Source organism: Scomber scombrus, chromosome 7, assembly GCF_963691925.1.
Source record: "Scomber scombrus chromosome 7, fScoSco1.1, whole genome shotgun sequence".
Taxonomy (NCBI): domain Eukaryota; kingdom Metazoa; phylum Chordata; class Actinopteri; order Scombriformes; family Scombridae; genus Scomber; species Scomber scombrus.
The window spans coordinates 30,032,878-30,056,272 of NC_084976.1; the positions used below are offsets into that span (position 1 = coordinate 30,032,878).

The 23,395-nt window shown below is 39.6% G+C and overlaps 1 protein-coding gene across 1 annotated transcript; it reads right to left on the reverse strand.

The window, feature by feature from the left end:
• Positions 1–8,201: 8,201 nt before the first annotated feature.
• Positions 8,202–23,129, reverse strand: rhbg (Rh family B glycoprotein). The gene is made up of 10 exons (XM_062422046.1): positions 22,751–23,129; positions 16,717–16,903; positions 16,358–16,508; positions 16,001–16,148; positions 15,491–15,657; positions 13,215–13,352; positions 12,513–12,646; positions 11,710–11,831; positions 10,572–10,645; positions 8,202–8,793 (listed from the first exon to the last, which is right to left on the reverse strand). The coding sequence occupies exons 1-10, from the start codon at positions 22,926–22,928 to the stop codon at positions 8,716–8,718; spliced, it is 1,377 nt and encodes a 458-aa protein (XP_062278030.1). The 5' UTR covers positions 22,929–23,129; the 3' UTR covers positions 8,202–8,715.
• Between the last annotated feature and the right edge of the window lie 266 nt (positions 23,130–23,395).

The following is a 23,395-nucleotide window of genomic DNA, read 5'->3' on the forward strand; positions in this document are numbered from 1 at the left end:
TATATCAACAGCATCAACTCTGTTACTTACATTGCCAGACAGATATTTACCATCTTAGCCCCTTTGGTTGGTAACACTCCTCATCATATTCAAAACTCCATGGACTGAGTGAACAAGGTTCAAGGATTGAGACTGGACCCACATATAACAACGGCATCCTATGATGTGACCTCATTGTTTACATGCATCCCAACAATGGAGGCAGTGGAAACCGTAAGGAAACGGAAAACTTACACTTTGACTCCCACAAACCACTGGAGCATAAGCTACAACAATCAGAGCACAACTGAGCCCAGGCCCAAGAGAGGAAGCACAAACACCTGAAGGATACACTTAAAGCTTGTGGATACTCCAACTGGACCTTTGTGAAAACAGCCACTAGATCGAGGAAGAACACCAAGAAGAATGGTGAAGAAGGTGGTGAAGAAAAGAAGAATAAATGCAGCAACATCGTCATTCCATACATGTCTGGTGTATCTGAGAAACCCGGGAGGATTTTCACACCCAAACTCAAGAAAAGCAATCCAGTGTAAGCAGTCCGCTGCAGTGAGGAATGCACAGACTTTTATATCCGGGAAACTAAACAACCAATAAACAAACTCAACTCAACTCAACTCAACTCAACTCAACTCAACTTTATTTATATAGCACTTTAAAACAACCACAGCTGAAACAAAGTGCTGTACATAAATAGATAAAAGGAGGGCCTGTGTTGAGTCAAGCAGGTCAAGACTGAGAAATGTATCTACACTTGAAAGGGTTAGGGTTAAAGGACACTCTATCTAGGACGATATACATATTTTGGATATGGAGGACAGATGATTTGAAAGGAGGCCGTCTATGTCAAAGTAGAGAAACCATCCCTCAATAGACAGGGTGTTCTACAATAACACTTCCTCCTACAATGCTGCAGGAGAGGTCCAATGACTATTGTTCACACATGGCCCCAGGTTAATCTGACAGCTCTACGGACTGTCCTTACAACAGTATCAATGACTGTGATAGCGACCCCACAGAGGTTAAATACCTGGGACAACCTGCCAGTCAGTTAGAACAAGCCCCTTGGATGAGAAGTGAGACATCTTCAAGTATCTACAACCAAATTCAGTTCTCTCGATTTGACCTAAGTGATTTGTTAAATTGTGATGGCCAACATATTCTCTGTCTAAAGTCAGTTATTGTATATTTGATGTTGTGTGCCAGTACTGAGCAGGTTTACTGTACATTTTTAACCGTTTCAAGCTTCAAAACATCAAGTGTTTCTGCAGAATGAGAAACTTGTCAGGGTGTAAGAGCCTAATTTTAACCCTCCTGTCGTCCTCCCGGGTCAAATTGACCCCGTCTGTCTTTACTGTTCCTTCTTTCCTCCCTTCCTTCCGTCTGTCCTGACTCGGTCCTTGTCTCTTTCTTTCCTTCCTCCCTCCCTCCTTCTCTCTTTCTTTCCTTTCTCTCTTTCCTTCCTTCCTTCTTTCCTTCCTCCATCCTCATTTCTTCCTTCTTTCCTTCTGTCCTTCCTTCCTCTCTCCCTCCTTCTTTCCTTCCCTCCTTCCTCCCTTCCTTCCTCCCTCCCTCCTTCTCTATTATTTCCTTCCCCCTACCTTCCTCCTTTCCTCTGTCCTTCTTTCATTCCTTCCTCCCTTCCTCTTTTCCTTCCTACCTCCCTCCCTCCTTCCTTCTTTCCTTTCATTCTTTCCTCCATCCTTCCTTCCTCCCTTCCTTCTTCCTCCCGTCCTTCCTTGACTCGAGGACAACAGGAGGGTTAAGAAGGACATAGTAAAACTCTTATTAGCAGCTTGTACAGGCATGGTGACCGACCCATGTACAGTATGCAGTAATAGAAGAGAGTATTACGGCCTTTCCATGAACAGAAAACAGAAAAAATGAATGACGCTGAAGCTGATTAGGGATGCATTTTGGTCGTTAACCACTGACGGACTTACAGATGAGCTGCCGTCATTTAAACTCTTTTCTATGACACACTGTAATGCAGTGCAGACACTTCAGAGTTGGTGCAATGCATTGATTTTTTTCTTTGTACGGATCTTTGAAGCAGCACATCATCTCTTCTCCATACATGTGTGTGAGGGGAACAATCATCCTGTCATCTCTTTCTCTGAGCCGTCCCTACATTCTCACAGTTAGCCTAGCGTGACTTCCTAGCTGCTCCCCTTCGTTCGCAGAGCTGCCTCGGCCCCCGGCGAGGCCCTGCTGAGACACATGCTCCCTCAATGGGGCTCACTCAATTAACAGGCCATGAAGCCCCCGACCTCTCCCGACCTCCACCGACCCCCTCGAGTCACGCACCTCCACAATGCCTGGAGCTCGGAGGCATGCGTGCAGTGGAAGTGGCTGATTTGGGGGGAGCAGGCGGGGGGATTCGGGGTGGAGGTGAGGGTGTAAGGGGATGGGTGGTAGCGGTGGTGGGGGGGGTCAGTCAGTAGTCTTTTGTTGCAGTGGTGTCCAGCTTGCCCCCCTTCACCCCTGGTGTCTTTCATAAGGAGTGTGTAATAACTGCCTTTGTTGGTTTTTCCTCTTGTAATGGGTCCAGTGGGAGGCCTTGTTAGTGCGCGGGGTGCTAAGCCAGGGGACCTCGCAGGAACTCTGGGATTAGAGGCTGCCCAATTCTGCCCTAAATGTGATCCTTCCCTGTCACAATGGTCATTCAGCCACTGGATGAATAGGATTTCTTTAGATCTTCTTAATTGCAAAATGCTTTTTTGTTCTATCTAAGGGTCTTAAATTTTGGGTTTGCTTAGTCATCTAAGGCAGAATTAAAGGCCCAGTATGCAGTTTGGAGGAAAGATAAATAGAAGCGTGAATTACAGAGTGGCACATCAAGGATCTAATGACCCTAAGGAATTAAAGTAATAGAGACCCTTAGAATGAAGTTTGAGAAAAGCTGCTTATTAACGTATAAAGTGGTAGAATATGACTTAATGTGTCTTCGGATTTGTGATGAGACATCGAATGTGTTCTGACTTAATCTTCATGTTTCTCAAAATATGTTTCTTATTGTTGAAAGTTTGTGCAACTTTCAATACATCTTTGTGCCTAATTCGGTAACAAATTAGGGGCTGTGAGTAAATGATTGTGTTGGAGACGATGGCTGACCCTAATGGTTCAATTTTTTTTTTTAAATCAAGGCCTTCCAAGCTTTATTAAAATTTTAAATAGACCCTTCCTTAAACTTAGAGAAAAACTTAAAGACCCTCTCACCTAATATCCAAAAAAATACATAAGAGTCCTGAATAGGCACTTGTTAAATCTTAAAAACTTAAAGTGCATACAGATTTTTGCCTGATTTTCACATTACACCCCAATTTTAAGAAACATTTTAACCAGAAGAGCTGCTGCTATCAAACAGTTATCACCACTGTCAGTGACTTAACGAACCATCAGCAGCTATTTGCAGCTCAAGAAAAGAAGTGAAACATAAATTTGGGGTGAGAAACGTTTATTCTTTAAATTACTTCTTATTTTTTATTTATTCTTTAAAAAAATTCAGAGTACCCTCCCAGCAGTGGTGGACTGGCCTTCAGGCATGCCGGGACAAATCCCCGTTGGCTGCTGCATTGGTCCGTTTAAGTTTTTTCTGGCCCTCTCTGACTGTCATTCGGGGCACACGAGAGAGCGTCAATCACAACTAAGTTATATACTGTTCATATGTAATTAACCCTGACCCGAGCAGAACCCACCCTTGCAGATTAGGCCAGGACTAAATTTCTTTCCCAGTACACCCTTTCCCTCCTGGTAACAAAAAGACAAAATACATAACGCTCCACCCCTATTTTACACCTGTCTACCTAATAATGTTCGTAAAGTCCCTAAGACTAATTTGGTAAAAGCATAAACAACAATGTACATGTAGAACACAAATTATGTGAAACATTTAAAACCTCTTATAAAGTATAATTTTCAACACCTCTCTGTATGTTATTTGGTTGCTTAAAAAGTCATTGGGCGTATTTAGGAGGCAGTGCATCTCCATGACTGTTATAACAAGGGGAGGTCCAGGCGTGGCAGGTCGCACTCTGCTTTCACACGCTCGATTTGTCGACCACAGGCCAGCTATGAAAGAGGCGAGCATTTGAGGGCCCGAAATGAACACTGCCACTACTTTTGTTGATTTGGCATTCACAAGGCTAGCCATTTTTCAGGGAGGAAATTCAAGTGAAGCACTCCCAAGTACTCGTGGAGCACTGAAGGCAATTTCCCCTCAGTCAAGTGGTTGAAACCCTCTCCAGCTGAACAACTTCCTGCATTTACTCAGCACCCCCCACCGACACCCCTGCTCCATCATCACCCTGCTTAGCTGGCATCAGTCACAACCTCTCAGCGGGTCGCTGCTTCTTCCAGAATGGTGACGAGGGGGCTACAACCACAGCTTTGTTCCGGGATATAATCTGGAACGAAACGGAAAAACACAGCACTGAAAATCACAGCCGGAGCTCCAAAATGTTCCTTTAAGTTTTGTGTTTTCTTTACGTAACATCACACAGTCTGTTGTCTTTATCATAGCTGGGACCTATGGAGCTCAAACAACAGCAACATTTCCAGATTTCCATATTTTTCAGTGATAATCATCAACATGTTGACAAGTGTTGATTGGAGAGTTTATGCAGCTTTTGGAATGACTGTTCAAAACTATAATGAGTGCTAAATTAACTCTGATGAGTATGCACTTCCAGATGCACCGCCGACGTTTTGATATTTATATTCCGAGTGCAATTTACACAATTTTGCTTTGAAGGATCTCAGCAAAAACATAAGCACATGGAATAATTATGCAATCAAAAGATTATCACTGCATCTTATGCAAAGAAGATGCAAAGATATGAAGTTATGAAGTATATTTACTGCAAAGTCCATACAGTTCTTTATTCAGATTTTGTGAGAGAAAATGGTTTTATTCAGTAAAAAACAGGGCAGAGTTTACTTTTTTCTGTTATCAAAATATATATATCATACCATATCCTTCAAAAATTCATGGCCCTATTTTTAGCAACAATGTTTTGAATTTCATGAATGTCACCACACCTACTTTATGACATTTTGGTGCTGATTCTGGGACACTTTGGTGGTTAAAGTTAAGGTTTTCTTAAGGGTTAAGGCTAATAATGAAAGATGTTTACACACTTCATGATAAATATATGCATTTTTGTACAAATGAGTCTGAATCAGCCTCTTACACCCTGTCAGTGTGTCAGATCCACACAGTGGTTTTACCCTCTGCCCCATTACGGCCTTCACAGGGCTGTGAGCAGGCTGAGCACTCCCACAGGGGCCCCGGAGGTCCTGAGGGAGCCTATTAACCCATTATGTTCACCTCCAGAGCAGTGTTAAGGACAACAATCACATACGAGCTGGAGGCTGAGCCACAGGAGGCTACAGCTGCTTAAAACAATCCCATATAGCCTGAAGCGCTGATCAGGACCATTCCCATGCCATGCCTTGCTCAAGGGCCACATGTGGAGAAGTAAGGTGATGGCTCAGAAGTGTAATATAGCTTCTTTGATTTATGTGTGATATTCTATCAAAGGAAAGTGGGAAATAATGTGTGTAATCTCAGTATATTAGGAATGAGCATAGCAGGATTTTACAAATGGTGAGGACATTTTCAGGGTGTTTGCCTGCTGGTTTGATTAAAGAACTGAACCATAAGAAAACTATTTAACTATTATAATTTTCAGACACATGCTTAAAAAGTGAACCGGTTTTATTCTTTCAAAATATAACAAAAATGTGAGCAAGTCAGTGAAGAAAGCAGGCCGGGTAAAACAAAGCAGATGTTGAAATATTGTTTATTAGACACTTTTTTTATTTCTATTAATCGCATTTAGCATCTGTGACCATTTCCTTTCAGCTCCACAAAAAAAACCACCAACTGGTTATAATATAGTTATATCAATTATATAAACCCATATACTGCAGCCTAAATGGAGCCTTTGAAAGTCCATTTGCAAAGTTACACGTAGTGACAGGTTGTTGAAACGTTCATATAAAATACAGTGGACCTGACCTCAGTGTCATAGCATATTCGAGATGATTGTTAATAATTCCTCTTTGTTTTAAAATTGTATTTAGAGGTTATCTGAATACTAGAAGTGAGGATGTAACTCGTAGAAATGAGTGGGGTTATATAAACTTACTCTAATAGCTCTACCCCCAATCATAATTTAGGTCAAATTCAGACAACAATTTGTTCCGCAGCCTTTAATTACTTGTTATTATGCAGTTATTATAATTATACCAGCTCACTACAGAATATATCTTAAGCGACAGATATTAAAACAATTAACATGAAGATTTCATCTAATATAATGATAGCTGTGGTACAAGCATTAAATACAATACACCACAAAAAGATTTCTATTTATATATATCAGGGCCTTCAACATTTTGCAAACAAGCACATCTCTGGAAGGCATATTAGACAATAGAATAATTACCATAATCATGATTATTTTTCTCTGCATTTTAATTAGCCCTATGAAGCTCAATTAAGCTCTTCAGTACGAGCGCCTATTCAGTAAACAGCTGTCCACCTGTCTTCTCGTTCCTGGGAAAAGGCTGCGGAGCCTGTTCACGCCGAGGTACCATCACCAAATCGGGTGGGGGGTCAGATGAGGCCCCCGTAGGCTGCAAGGGGCCCTCGATATGAGAGGCGTTTAATGCCTCACTAAGGGCAGCCTAACAGGAGGGACATCGTTAAAGGGATGCTTATAGCTTGCTTGCAAAAGTTAAAACTTAAAAGAAGAAATTAGAAAATAAATTATAATTATAAGATGATGAATGTGTGATGGAGAAAAATATAGTTGTTAGAAGAAGCCAGTGTTACTCTGATACGCTCTTATTAAAAAGAATATCTGATGCTGTGAACCAATGTGTGCCAATACAATGATGTTTGTTGTAATGTAATGTTTTTTTGTTTTTTACACTACAGTTCCCATCATGCCTTGGGTGATTCAAACAGTCGTAGTAATATCATGTTGCCATGGAGTCATACAAAATAACTGCGGCTCCAAATTTGTTCACATTGTGGTGAATCTGCACCATGGGAAATCATGCTGCATTAGCTGAAAGCACTTCCTGTTTGCACTGTTACCCTGGAAACAGATAACAATCAAAATTAATGACTTTAAGCACTGAGGAAAAAGTCTGAATTTGATGATTGTGCGACACAATTTAAAGTGTTTATATGATTTACGATAAGGAGATTGACAAAGGATTGCTGGATAAAGTGTAGTGATTCCAGCAGGATATCTGTGTCAGTGGCAATAATTAATCTGTGAATAAATTAGTGAGGGAATAATTTAGTAGCAGTTATTTAAACCAGTTTTTACACTGCTTCATAGTATCTGCATGTTTCGTAAAGTTCAGGCTCAGATTGAATCCTGTGAAGTCTGACCACCTGACAATATAAGACAAAGGGAGCATGAGTGGTTTAAGTTTATTTTAAAAGAATGGTTTGTTGATGATGTTGCATCCTCTCCTTCCTCCTCCTCAGTGGTATTAATTACCCCTCATACACAGGCCCCGAGGAGACCATATCTAACAAGGACACCCGCTTTCTTGGCTGTTTGATCCCCGAAAGTGAAACTGTGTTAATTACGCGGTGAGAGACAAACCCCATCTGGATTGGAGGCATTAACCCTTTCTGCTGTGATTGCAATACAGTCATTAAGCTTTTAAGAAAAGAAAAAAAAAGGACTAATGATGACCAGCCTTCATCATAACAAGCAGAGACTTGATTGCACTGCCACTTCTGCTTCTCACCCACCTTTTTTAAAAATTACTAAATCATTATAATATAATTTTTCATTGATTATTTCACTTTTCATTCACCCCTCATTATAACACAGTTTAATATTAAATACTAAATGAGACACAACACACTTGAATGATTTATTTTCGCCAAAAAATAATCCAATATTGTGTTTAAAAATACTTTCAATTCACAGGATATTGTTTCAAACAGTGACTGTAGCTGCACATCTCAACATCTTTTGATGGTTGTCTAAAAGATCAAAACTTACAAATAATGTACAGTAATGTAAAATACACAACTAAACCAACAGTGACATTTCTATCCTAACTATTAAGTTTAATAAGATCACAGAAAATCCCAAACCTAAGAGGTAACACATACATAAAAATATAATTATGCCTCTGCATTGTTTTGCATGAAAATCTTTTATTTAAAAAAAAAAAAAAAAAAAAGGTTATAACCCATTTTTTAAATTTCTGTTTCCCAACAGTGACTCAGTTAGTATCGAATGCAGGTTTCTGGCTCCAGAAGAGTCTGTTTGTCTTTGGTTTGAACTGGCTGCTGAAATTAAATTCTGTAACCATGTCTTGGCCTGGTTTAGGGGACAATTAGACACCATCTTTCATCAAATAGACACATCATTTCCCACTGCACCCTTTTCACAGGCCTGTAGCACAGAGTAATGTAGCTCTAGATCTACCTCTAGTGGTCAATGCTGTCAATAACCTGTGAAAAGGTGTTATCTCTTTTTTTGTAAAAAAAAACATGATTTTTGACCTGTAAAAACTGACATTTGACAGCTGGTTGTCAACATTAGGGCAGACGGGAGTACATTTTTCTTCTTTTTTTATTTATACAACCTACAGAGTGAAGTCTCAAGTGCTAGGATGTTAAAACCTCAGAGTGTGTGTGGTGTGTGTGATTGTGCCTGTTTGTCTTGTGTGTGATTAACAGTTGAGCTTCTCAGACTCCTCCGTCCTCACTGTGGTCAGCTGTTCATCGTGACTCTCCTCTTCCCCAGGCACCTGTTAGACAGACACACAGTGAATAAGATAATTGAGTTTTCAGATTTTCATGACCTCATCTGGTCTCAAACATCCTTCAATTTAACCAGACTAAACACAGTGTAATTGTTGCTTTTCAAGGTGCTCACTAATAGCTGCTTCCTTGTTTTATATCATTAATTTTCTCATGGATGCAAATGAGTCTAAATGCCAACATCCTCCATGTTTCTCTGAAGCGCTGGATGTGCTGTGCATTCATCCTTTGTTCCCACTTTCAGATGTTTATTAAAAAGATGCAACTGATAATGATTACATTTGAGTTAAGGGTGGAAAACAGCAGCACTCAGTTCATCACTGACATCAAATAAGGTATTACTGAATGTCATTTTTGCAAGCCGATGACACACAATCAATCAAAAAGACAAATAGTGGGGAGAACCAAGCCATTTCAAGGGGTTGTGAAAATATTTTCTCACCGTGCTTAAACATACATTTGCCCTTCATTCATCTTTAATTTCCTATACTGTGGCATTTATTAATACATCATTTAAAGACTGGATCAAATCTACATTCTTTCATTTTATTTCTAATATAAATGTGCACATATACATTTACCTCTAACGTTTGATTGGTACTGTAGTACATATAAACAAAAGCACGTTTGATAACCACAGACCACGTTGCCTATTGCATTGTGGGATTGAATGGGAAATTTAAATTACGTCATCCCCGAAGTTAAAAAGGTCTGACATCATCCAGGAGGGCCTGTGTTCCCTGCATCCACCTGGTTGATCACATCATATGGTGGTAAATTTGCTCCACCTGGTGGTCAAATGGGGCTACTGTCCCGTCTGACAGTTCAGCCGCATTAAGGGTCACTGACACCCAACTGTTGGTGTGACACTGCCATTGTGTGGCCGTCAGGCTAAATGACACTCCTTCTTATAAAGACCATTTGCAAGACTTCATACTTCATCTTTTCACTCTTTACTTCAGTTTGAACGGTTTAGTGTAAGACCATGTAAGGCACAAGTTTCATAAATATACCCTAGTAGGTTTCCTGGAAAGAACTATGGAATTTGGTCATAATTATAAGAAGCAGAGGGCGTTACGTTGATTGAACGACTCCTTTTAACCCTTCCTGTTGTCATCGAGTCAAGGAAGGAAGGGAGGAAGAAGGAAGGGAGGGAGAGAGGAAGGAAGGAAAGGAGGAAGGAAGGGAGGAAAAAGGAAGGAAAGGAGGGAAGGAGGGAAGGAGGAAGGAAGGAAGGAAGAAAATGAGGGAATGAAGGAAAGAAGGAATGAGGAAATAAGGGAGGAAGGAAGGAAGGAGAACAGAGGAAAGAAGGGAGGAAGGGAGAGAGGGAGGGAGGAAGGAAGGAAGGAAGGAAGGAAGGAAGGAAGGAAGGAAGGAAGGAAGGAAGGAAGGAAGGAAGGAAGGAAGGAAGGTAGGACGGATGGAGGAAGAAAGAAAGGGGGATGGAGGGAAAGAAGGAAGGGTGGAAAGAAGGAACAGTCAAAACAGACAGGGTTAATTTGACCCGGGAGGACGACACAAAGGTTAAACCCAAAAATATTAAGTCAGCACTGATTTATTGTTGAAAATCTTATACTCCACATGCCTGTAGACACATTTCACATTTGCTGCTGTGTTCTGACTAAAGGCTGTGTTTTATTTGAATTAGTTAATTAACATGAGCACTGGCTTCATTTTCAAGCTAACTTCTTGCAAATCAGTAGGAAACCATTTAGAAATAACCTCAACATAAGGTGTTACTGTCTCGTTTCACTGAACTCACCTCCCAGTAGACGCTGTCCTCAAAGCAGATGGTGTCAGGAGGAGCTCCGAAGATGGGCAGCTTCAAAATGAACCCTGACAAAAGAAAAGAGGTGATGTTATTTGTAATGAGCACGTTAACAAAAAGCAGGATATGTGTCTTATCTTATCAAATTTTACAGCCAGTGTTAATTATGAAAGATTTAAAATGGCTAAATAAAAACAAAATCAAAGAAATAAAGTGAAAACAATACACATTTAATGCATATTTCCTTTTTATAGTAGAGGATTTGATATCATTAGGACAAAGAAATATAAGTGTGTGAGGCTTTTAAGTTGCCAGTTAAAGATTAAACAAAATACTCTGCAGGCTGGTCTTTGAAAGAGTTGATTTTACACTGCGTAGCTTGAGACGTTACCATATGTTGACAACATACTGTATGTGACTTGTTATATAAGAGCTCTGTTGACCTCTGTTTTTAGGATTTACAATAATGAGTTAGCTTGAAGTGAGAATATCTGTTCAAAAACAGAAAAGCAACCACCTGAGAGAGCTAATTATTGAGCCAGTCATTGGTGTTTATCATTAACCCAGTAGGTAATTGTATGGTCATTATATGATAAAAGGCAATAAAAATCTTACTTTTTTCCTCTGTTATCCGGCATCCTATCAAGTACTTATTTGGTGAGTTTACAGTTCAAAATACATCTAAGTTGTTTTAACAGCATTTCTCGGACTATATTTCAGTCTGGTTTTAATGACCTGCTTCAGATTGAAATGCCTCTGAAACAACAGTCAGATGTGTCCAGTCTAACCCTAACCCTAACCCTAACTCATTTTCTTAAAACAGTCCTACTACATGTTCAGTTTGCTGTGATATATCAGAATAAATGAGGAAGACGTTAGACCTACCGACGATAAGTCCTAACAGCATTTCTTGGACTATATTTCAATCTGGTTTCATGACCTGCTTCACACTGAAATGCCTCTGAAACAACAGTCAGATGTGTCCAGTCTAACCCTAACCCTAACCCTAACCCCAACCCCAACCCCAACCCTAACCTTAACCCTAACTCTAATCCAGTTTTGTAAAACACTCCTACTACACGTTCAGTTTGCTGTGATATATCATAATAAATGAGGAAGACGTTAGACCTACCGACGATAAGTCCTCCCAGCAGGGCCATGCCCAGGGTGACAGCCAGAGAAATGGCCTGTCGTACACCCTGGAAAGATGCATCGATTTCTCCGCTCGCCACATCAGGGAACACGTCTCCCAAACTGAAATACACAGCGGATAGAAACAACAGAGAGTAACTTGCTACACTTGACTATGAATGATTTAACTTACTAATCATATTAAAATGAAAAAGAGGCATGATGAGTTTCAGCTGCATGCCACATCCAGTACACAAGCTGATTATACCACAGATTTATTGTCTTTAGCAGGTCCTTGCATGCTGTCTTTGAATTAAATGAGGAATTTGAGAGAAGCCTGAGGAAAGCTGAGATCTGTCAGTGGAGTCAAAGTGATGTTATCGCTACTGAATACACTCCTGCGGTCAAACCCTCACTGAGATTATCTTGGTGACTGGGGAAAATGTGGAAATTCAGGACAAACCACCACCATAGTTTTCAGTCTGTCACCTGTTAACAATCAAGATACAGCTTGTTGAAGCTATTTAACCTTCTCACTGTACAAAGACTAGAGGCTAATATCACTGCTAATTCCTGTATAGTACTTACAGTGTGTAGTTAAAGCAGAGACATTAGGTAACCCTTAGTTGACTAAGCAAATATCTATTGAACATGCGGTTCCAATTTAAACAATGTTTTGCTTTTGCAGTTTTATACATATACAAATTCAAACTTTGGTGTCATAATCTTATGATTTTAGCCACTGAGAAGCACTACTAAGAGCATAAGTGCATTTGGCAACAACAACATGAATAAAACGTTTACCCGTTTCCATAAATATCTTTGGTTGCAAATGCAGAAGTGACCGCTCCCACAATAGCCCCCAGGACGCCGGGCATGCCGTGCAGATTGTGAACCCCGCAGGTGTCTTGGATCTTCAGTTTTTCCTCCAGAATGGGCTAGAAGGAGGAAAAGAAGGAGTTAAATGCAACATTAAAAGGGGCTATAATTCATTTGTTCTCTCTGTTTCATGAACACCAATATTTTTAAATAAAAGTGACTCTCAGCTGAAATCCAATCCCACATCACACCCACCTGCCTATATTCTCTTAGATATTTTAATGTTATATCAGGGCAGTGAGTGGTAGATTGTGTCAGGTTTGATTACAGTGGTAACAAAATGTATGCCTACGTCTGCACTCTAAAATATACAAATTCCATTAATAGAAACAGGTTTTCCAGGAGTACTGTTGACATTTTCTGTTGATTTTTAACTGTTACCACTATAGTGTTATTAGATTTGACTGTACTACTATTACTATTTGACCGCAGGCACAATTGAGTCAACATGGATACTGTGAACACTAATAGACATCGACAGTATATCATATACAGATATTTTTTACAGCGTAGGTGAAAATTCATGGTTTATTTAGGAGTTTTTTTTTTTGTCTTTTTCCCCTCTAATGTGTGTGCAGTATCTTCACCCACTCAAACATAAAATGAAAAACGGTGAATCATCCTTACTTGGAGGTACTTGTAACCCAGAACAGAGATGACGCCAGCCAAGAAACCAACAATCATGGAGCCAAAAGGTGTCAGCATCATTTCACCAGCTGTTCCCGCTGCGACGCCACCGGCCAGGGCAGCATTTTGGATGTGGACCTAAGGAAGAGAATATTGTATCAAGAATTAACATACTACATTTTTACTTGATTTCATTTATGTAGTTTGCTGACTCAGAAGAGCTTTTAATATTGCAACACTGATTAGACAATAATCCTTCATTTACTGTACAATTTAGATTAGACCCAACTGGTTTCATTAATATTAAAATTTGATTGAAATGTCATTCAGTATTCCCCTCCAGAATTGTACTCTTGGTTGTGTAGAGGAGGCTTTGAAACAGCATTTAGACCTTTATGTTAAATAAATAAACAGTTAATCTAATAAAAAGTTAATGAAAAAGTCACATTGAAAAATATGGATACTTATTCTTGCAGTAGCTACACATAGCCAAAAAACTTCACATTAAATCGTGCATGCTCCACATGAGTTGAAACGTTCAAGTGCAGTATGTTGCACTTTTGAACTCATCCAAAGTCACAGATGGGCTCAGTCTCAAGCACAACAGACCACACCCACCTGTGATTTATAGTGGCTTTGCACAATAGTACAAAATGAGCAGCTACACGGTACAATGTAGTGGCGGCCACCACTAGAGGGCAGTGATAGTAGGACTTTTAGCATGGGTGGAGTTACCTCTTAAAGTAACTATGCTCAATCACATGACTACTTATATGTGAAAGTGGTCTCTTGTAGAGAATTAGCACCCAGCTCTGCAGTTTTCCACAACTTTATAAATGATGGTCCGTCTTTTAAGTCATATCAATTTAGAGCGTGGTGATATGTGCAAGTTTAAACCTCAATGCACTGAGCAAAAGACCCATGCATGAAGCTTTGTGCTCTTGTTAAAAAGCTGCTAATAAATTTCTGCTAAGTTAGCTAGCTGACCGTCAGTGGAATAATATTTGTGCATCGTTTCAATCAATCAATCAATCGTTTCAGTGTACAATCCAGCATTTATAGTACACATTTTGCACACATTAATTCAACTCTAAAATACAAAAGAATAGTTTGGGGTTGTTTTTTTTAACATATCCCATGCTCTGTATGCTCTCAAGTTTATTATTGTATGTTTCTGATGTTTATTAAGTCTTCAATTTAATCACTAATTCGCACAGAAGCGATTCTTGTGTGTTCAAATTAAATAATTTTGTCAGGATTATAACTTCTCTAAAAAGTAGAATTTATATCTGTGCACAAAATGTTCCATCAGGTACTTAGAGAAGAGATGCACATATTACTCCATGAGCTTTCAAACCCAAATAACCACCAAGCATGTGGAAGTGGCACTCCGATATAGATTTTCAGGAAAGGTGGTTTTGTGTTTTCCCCTGTGGTGTCTCAAAAACCTCTACAAATGGAAGCATAAATGGATCTGACCAGCTGTAGAGGAAATGTGCGTAACAAGTGATCAGATTAGACTTTCTGATTAAAGCAACATGAACTTTTCGAACAATAAGTACGTTTGGAGCATGCTGTGCCCTTTTTTCACACCACGTGGAGTTGATTAGCTTGTCTTTACTATCAACAGGTTAAATGGTATGTTGTCTCCTTTGTCATGTAACTGCATTGCATCACTCGTAGGTTTGATAACTATCTATGCAGGAATGCCTCATCTTGATTTTAGCATGATTTACTGCTGACAGCTAAGCATGTCACGGCTGATACAATGTTTGATTTCCATGAGCCTCCATGTGACTTAGCCACAAGTTTAAATTTTTGTTGGGTGTGTAACTTCAGGTGACACATCGGCATCAGCTTTTTATCTGAGTGACTGTGTCATGAGTTTCAAACTCTGAAACGCCCATATTGCCTGTCAGCAGAGTGAATCCTTTCTAACTCATTCCCTTGGGTTGCTGTCTTTACTCACAGATTTCTGTGTCAACAAGGGTATTAATCACAGACTCCTGTCAGGGCGCAGTGCTTTGACCTCTTCACCTCTCTGAATATTGTATTATATGTGTATTTATGTCGATGGTGAGCTCAATTATCTTCTATTTCTACAGAATCTAGATAAAAAAATATAAATGTGCATGCAAATTGTAACTTAATTACTTTAGCCTGGATTTTACATTTGATAACATTATGGTACTTAATCACATTCTTAAAGTTAGAGATTTAACACTTGATTTAATATCAGAAAGCACAATTTACCCAAAATGACCCTGTGTCCTTACCATGTCCAGTTTGCCGTCGTGGGCTGTGATTGCAGACATGCCGTAGGTGGCCAGAGTACAAGCTGCCAAGGAGTAGTAGGTGTTCATGGCGGTGCGGTGCTGGTCGTCTCCATGAGCTGTGATGGCAGAGTTGAAGCTGGGCCAGAACATCCACAGGTAGATGGTACCTAAGTGGAGATACAACAGTTTATTACAATAATTGAGATTAAAGCTGCATTGGGCAATTCCACAAGTGAAAGCCTCAAACAGCAGTGATGCGCAACTGTAAACTAAATCATGTTTGTCAGCCAGTATGTGAGGTTTCATACCAGGAGGGAAAACAAAGACGTGAAAAAAGACAACAACCGATATTTCATTCTCTCACGGCCATGACTAGCAATGATTTAAATGTGCTTTCAATGAGCAGCTCATGTCAACAGAGCGTGTAGCAATCACTATATGGCAGCAATATTAAGAATGTTTAGCCTGGGTGTAGGTACAGAGAAAGCTCCTGCATTGGGAGAAGTTTACCGATCATGGCGAACAGGTCAGAGTGGTAGACTGAGCTGTTCTTGTGTTTGCTCTTGTCAAGGTTAGGCCGGTACAGGACTCGGGTCACCATCAGGCCGAAGTAGGCTCCAAATGTATGGATGGTCATGGAACCACCAGCATCCCTGGCCTGAAAGAATGAGTTCACAAAATGTTGTAAGACTTTACATCTAATAGTAGAGTTGATGAATACAAATGGATGTAAATATAAGCTGCATGAAGAGTTTTTGACCAAAATCAGATGCACACATGATGAAGTGCTCAACAACTTTGGCACTGATTGGTCTTTGTTGTACTGTTTTAGACTGCATTTGTTGCTGATTTGAGTCAGTAACTCACCCCCAGAGCAGTCAGCAGAATGAACTCATTAACAGCAAACAGCACGACCTCGAACAACGCCATAACCAGCAGCTGGACCGGACTGGTTTTACCCAAAACAGCTCCGAATGAGATCAGTACAGAACCAGTGCAGAAATCAGCGTTGATCATACTGAAGAAGACAGAGTTTGAGAAGAGACATTACTCCATTAACTTGTGCAGGGCATAGACAAGATAATAAAGCACTCTACTGTACAATATAGAGTTTTTAATGATCTTCTCTCAGAGGTGCTGCTTCAACTTGATGGTTAGTTTTGAAGTTGTACTTTGTGCTTCGATTGTGTACCTTTATGTGTGGCAATTCATAAATGTTTGTTTACCTTTCCACCCCAATATGGATCTTGCCTCCATGCATTCCGTGGAAGAAACCCTGCATGAGTGTGGCCCACTGTAGAGCAAAAGCTGCGATCAGGAAGTTGAAGCCCACACTGCTGAAGCCGTAACGCTGCAGGAAGGTCATAAGGAAGCCGAAACCAATGAAGATCATCACGTGTACGTCTTGGAAACCTGCACATGGGAGAAAACACAGACTGATTATTATGGAGCCTAAAGCAACCCAGATTGCTGGAGGGTTCGCAGCACACTGACCAAAACAGACTAATAACACGAAAATGGCACATTTTAGAAGTTTCTGATCGGACCTTTTAGTTTTTGTGTAAATCAAAATCACACAGTAAACATTCAATGTGTAGGTGGAGGATCAATTCTGGGCCCACTACCTTAAATTTATACTTTTACTACTTAAAATTACTTTTATTGTGTTGCCACCAGGGAATTTATGTAAACAGAAGAACACAGATGACATTCAACTCTCTACCATTGTCGCTTCACAGCAAGAAGGTCTTGGGTTCGATACCTGGCTAGGATTAGGCCTTTCTGTGTGGAGTTTGCATTTTCTCCTTGTGCTTGCATTGGGTTGCTCCAGGTTTATTCCCATTGACACATAGGCCTAAATGTATGTTCGGTTAATTCTCCATTGGCACTGACAAAGAACCAGAGCTGGTCCCAATGGCTGTCCACTGCTCCCAATACTAAGGATGGGTTAAATGCAGAGACTGAATGTCACTGTACAACTGTCTGTGTGACAAATAAAGTATCTTCATCTATCTATGAGCCCCATTTACTATCTTGAAAACAATATCAGTAAAAATCCTAGTAGCAGGTGCCAGCAGTACTTCATTGAAGACTCCAGTCATTTAGATCAATCTCAAATCTGTTCTTCAACAGCCTCTATCAACAGAAATACCCAGTCACTGCAGATAAGTGTGTCACTTGAGTGCTTTGTCATGAAAAACAGGCATTCTCTGTGAATGGGCACAGTTACATAAGCTTTGGCTAATGGGGACTTCAGGTTCAGTTGTTACTCAGGCCTTTATAGTGTGACTGGGAAACTTTAAAGTTATCACACAACTCTGTGTTTTCATATAATTATGCAAGATGGTTACCAGTCCATTTTAAATTTGAACTCTCTCAACTTGCACCCCATTGCCTCCAACCCTTATTGACTTGCTTCACATAGTTAGAGAGCAATCCTTTCTAATGCTCCCTATTTTTCCCATAGTGCCACACACAATATAACACTGTGCCTTGGCTGCTGTCACCATGGTGACTGTTAATTGGCACGGCTGTACGGAGGTGTTGCCAGTGTCCCCGTTAGCCTTTTGGCCCAGATACACACAGTGACATCCAGGAGGACACAACACAAATCAAATCAAATGAAAGGCTCTGTTGGGAAGCATCAGTGTCTTATTGTCATCAGATTTCTGTTGAAGCTATAATAACAGTTTTTTGTCTTGTGTTTTCTTTAAATGTCACCAGGCCCAGAAATCCCACAAAATGTCAAAGGTTGAGATTTTTCCTCAATTATTTAATTCCTGTTGGGTAGCCAAGAATCTGTAAGATCATTTAGACCATTATGTGGCACTAAAAGTCTCTAACTCTGGTTTCTTTAAAGAGTAAGTTCACCTAAAACACATTTAGACAATAAATATGATTTTTTTTTTTTGTGATATGGAACATCGTCTTACACATGATAAAATCTCCACCTGAAATTAATTTCATATTTTGAATTGTAGACACCTCAACAGGAAAGTTGCTGTAAGGATCAAACCCCTGACCTCTTAGATAACCACAGAACAGACTGATTTGTTCACCTTCAGATGATCTTTTGCACAAGAATGAGATTTGTCGGCACATTTCCACCAGACATACCATCCTTATCTTACAGGAACGTATACAAAAGACAATACATTGACTTTAAGACCACCAACACATGGTGGATTTACAAGCTAAAAATGATCCTGCTTTAGAGAAAAAGAAGAGAAAAATGTCAGGTGTATACATGTCCTGTAGAGTGTGAAGGTGAAGGTGTTTATTGTGGGTTTTTTCAGGCGTACAATACGGATGTTGGATGTGTGTGCACGCACAGCAGTGAATCATGAAGGTGATATTCTGTTTCAGCTCCTGTGACAGTGAAGGTGTAAAGTTAAAGATTATCTGAAACCACTAAATTAAATGCACCTTCGCCCCCTGCTCTTATTTTTCTAACCTTAGAGAGTCACTTTCTGTTGTTTGAAATACAGCAGTGCTACAGAGACAGCTATCTGTTTGTTCAAACACTGAAATCACCCTACAGTACATAGCTCCTGCTTTGAAATGCAGACCTTTGAACATTGATCTTTGTGCATGTTTGAAGGCTTATAATTCAGCAACAACAGGGGCTACAGACATAGGACCAACTGCTATAGAGAGCTATTGGCCTCAGCTATCATGTGAGAATAGTAAATAATTGGGAGCAAATATTGATAAAATATGGTTTTAAAAAAAGTTCACTGATTTAACAATTAGATATTTAAAATTTGACTACACAAATGTGTTTATGATCTTCTCAAACTCGTCACTGTATTTACAGCTTCCAACTCTCGGAAAAAATTTATAACTACAATTCCCTAGACCGGCATTTTTGTTAGTTTGTGGGTTGTGGTAGATTCTACACCGCCCACATTTTCTCTTTCATTCAGAAATATGTCACACTGACAAAGCGAAAGATGCTCTGTCTGCTATTTTAGTCTGACTCATCATACTGGAAAAGAAATGTTTTAAGAAAAGTTGCACCACTCCCTGCTTTGGCATTGAACAGAAACAAACACTTACAGCTGTTGAGCCTATACGACACGTTTATGTTCAAATGGTACTGCCCTCTAGTGGCCATAGTAATTGTGACAGGAGTGTTCAACGTGTTTTCGTTACTTTAAACTGTGACCACATATTGTTATATCATCAAAAAAAATGGTATCTTTCGACAGGGATTTGTAACAGTTTTGGAAATCGCAGACAAATGATGTCATTCTGCTAATATGGGCATCGCATCACAAAAAAACGTCTATGGTCTAAAGCGCATGGGGCGTATTTTGACGGATTTTTGCTAACTAAAGCAGTTTTAAAAGGACATTCAGAGAGATTCATGTTAAACATTCATCCCCGTATTGTCAGAGGTCATGTCATGCTTTGATACACAGCAGTGTCCTCAGCAGTGGGAGGGCATTTGCACATAAACGGTGTCAATACAGAGCAAAACGCTTCAGAAGACCGCTATCACCCGGTGCTGTACATGAAGAGTTTAATCCGAAAGCTGTGTGAAAAAGTAAAACTCGTGCTTAAATATTAAAACAAATGAACTGACAAAAGCTATCACATTTCAGGCAATGAGTAGGTCACATCCTCTTCCCTTTAAAAGATCAAGTTATTCAAACAAGTCTTTCTAGTATCTGTCAAATCAGGTCATGTTTGAAGCTTTGATGGGAAATTGAATTTCATGTTTGAGGGTTTCCTCTTAACTCGTAAAATCAGTCATAGCTGTCATATTAAAAGCTTAAGGAATAATGCCAGCTCCTGTTTCAATATGTCTTTCTTTGCCGATGTGTGGCTCTGATAAGGTCACATTTTCCCTTCTCTTTTTTTGGCTCTTATTGAAATAGTTATATAGGTAAATTAGTGCTAGTTACAAAAATAGCAAATGTGTGTGCACTTTATATTTATTCACTTGTTTTTTTCAGTGATTTATTTCTAAATTTAATACATTTAATAGGTTCCTTTTTCTGTTATTAGTGGTAAGTTGGCACAGAATATTAGCTATTAGCAACTTCAGTCTAACAGGACTAGTACGTGTGTTTGCCTGCAAAACCCTGCAGGTCATTTTATTTGGGGCGTCAGTTTAGATCCTACTTTAAGGTAAACTGTTCAGTGACAGATAAAAAGAAGGTGGGGATAACTGCCTGCAGAAGGACAGTTGTACGTTGGAGATTTAAGATAGCGTTAAGTAAGATGAGAGCAGTCATCTCTCTACATTCTCATCATTCTTTACTCGGCCTCAGGACACCACATCCTACACCTGAGAGACCGAGCGAGAGAGATTAAGAGAGATAAAGAGAGAGAGAGAAGGACACCCAGGTAAAACTTCTGACAGTGATAGACTTGTTAAGACAGGCCCACCAGCCCTTTTCCATGGTAATGAAGGTGTATTTGTTAAGGTGGAACTGTGAGGAGATAAGCGACTCAAAATTAAATAAACATAAGTAAACACATCCTGTTTCAATGTTTTTCAGTATTTAACTAAGACTGTGTTCTTTCCCTTCCCTCATCCAGGTACCTTGAGTTTCCTAAACAAAACCATTAGAAAAGGTTATTCATGCAAGCAAATAAGGTCATTGTAAGTGAACATATGGTGATTAAAAAAAGGTATTTAATTAAAGGAGTCTGCACTGCTTCTCTTACTTTCATTGCTGATGATTGCCAGTATCCTTGTGCATTCAGTACATGTGATGTGCATTCAATTGAGGCATGAATTTGACACTGTATTTTGGTCGTTACCTTCTACTGAGAAGCTGAAATTAGTCTGTGCTCAAAAACAACTCAGAGTTTTGTGTGTAGTTAGCGTCAATGGATAAATTAGAAATTAGTTTAATAAAACCAGTAATGAGCATCTCACAAACTGTAAACAGTGGCCTGTATTTCCCCTCCAGCCTGTGAAGGGGGGAAAAAAAGCTTTTTTGTTTACACCATCAATCCATGTAAATCAGGGAATTAATGATGAGAGAGATTATTGGATCTGCCTCTATGAGACAGCAGCGGACTGGAAGACAGCTCTGTGAATTGTTCACTCAGAGAGAAAAGGACTTGTCCAATTAGGGGAAAACAGAGAGCTGCTCATCCTTTTTACACAGAAAAACAACTTTTTACCGACTAGTTAACAATGATAACCGTTTGACAAAAAACAAAGTTTTAATTTGTTATTATATTTATATATGTTGGGTTAGCATGCAATATAGGAATACTTAAAGGTCTTTACAAATCACAGAGGAAGCATGTAAAAGAGGGTAAGATGTCAGTGTTGAACATCAGTAGACAGAGAGATTACTGAAATGTTGGTAGTATTTTTATTTACTGATTTCTTGAGTGTTAAAAAAAGGGTCCACACCCCAAAAACAAATATGAAAAATGACAAAATGACTGAAATATTTTTGGTTAATTTGTTGTGTAAGATACAGTAGCCAAGACTTCAATCTTCAGGTTACCAACTCCCTCTTTTTAATGTGTTGCAGAATTTCCACAGCTTTGATCATAACTTACTCCCACATGAGATTCCCAACATTCTTCTAAGTCTTGTGATAATTTTTGATTAGTAGAGTCTTTTATGATGCACTAGCAACAATGACTCAAACAAAGCAAGTTGTTGCCGAAAGGATTTCACTATGACTGTGTGTGAAAAATGGGGCTCAAAGTTCAGCTGTTGATTTTTACTCTGCAAGTCACCTGAGAAATCAGAAAGATGTCTCAATGGTTTTTGCACAACAGCTTAAAAGCAGTTTTACTTAAATTCAGACTTTTAAAGTTGTATTTATATTTGTTGGCTTGATTATGTCCTGAAATTGCCTGCATGTCCCAAAAAAGACGGTAGAGGCATAGTTGCATCATGGGGATTGTAGTTCACATCTTTTCTCTCCAATATAATTGAGTTTGAAAGTGACAAAATGTTGGATCTGTTTGCATGTGATCAATGAAATGCTTCAATAATAACTGTTACAAGATGATGCAGTGTGATCAAAGTATCACATATTCAGCAACACCAGTTTGTAAAATATTAATATACACAATTTGCAGCTGTTATTACTTATTACAGTACCCATTCCCTTCATGTTGTGTGTAATGTAGAAACTTTTATCACTGGTTCTTGTGAAACCTTGTTAAATGCATTGATGTAGAAGTCACAGATAAGGGTCTGGGGTCAAAGAATCTTGACCCTTGACCCTCACTATAACTTCTGACCCTCCCTGAATTCATCCACAGGACACTCACTTGCATAGCGGTAGTAGAAGTCGTTATCATAGTCAGGGTGGGTTTGGTTATGCCATTCCTTTGCATCCGTCTCATGGTCGTATTGCACCAGCACACCGAAGAGGATGATGAGGATGATCTGCAGGACGAAGCAGATGATCGGCAGCTTCAGCCGCATGTTGGTGGCTGCGTCTGTCATGTTTCCTTTCCAGTCAGACGAGGAGGAGAAACTTTTTCAAGGCACCTTCTTGGAGTTTGGGGATGAAAAGGATAAAAGATCCAGCTCAGAAAGTTAGACTCTCACACACACACGAGGGTTTCCTCAGTGCAGAGACGAGAGGCTGGCATGTGTGTGTGTGTGTGTGTGAGGGTGAGAAGGAGAAGCACCCAGACAAACACATGAGCTGGTCTTACATGTGTGTTTTTGCTCTGCTGGGTCACACCTACCGGACCTGCCTCCTGCATGAATAAGGCAGGGTCACTCTTAGCTCCACCTCCCTACAACTGTACTTTTTAAGGTGGTCTGAAGTTCTTGTTCTCACCTTTTCCACCTTATTCTCAGCCCCATTATATTAGTGTTTGTTATAGGAATGACTTCCAGTTATTCCTGAAAGTTTGAGACTTTAAAAAAAATATGCTTAATCTCTTTATTACCAAGAGTTAAAT

Coding starts and splice junctions, on each gene's coding strand:
- rhbg (XM_062422046.1), bottom strand. CDS start 22,928: ATGACAGACGCAGCCACCAACATGCGGCTGAAGCTGCCGATCATCTGC. Junction 13,353..15,490: donor ACGACGGCAAACTGGACATG/GTAAGGACACAG, acceptor TCTCTTCCTTAG/GTCCACATCCAAAATGCTGC. Junction 8,794..10,571: donor AGGACAGCGTCTACTGGGAG/GTGAGTTCAGTG, acceptor TCTGTCTAACAG/GTGCCTGGGGAAGAGGAGAG.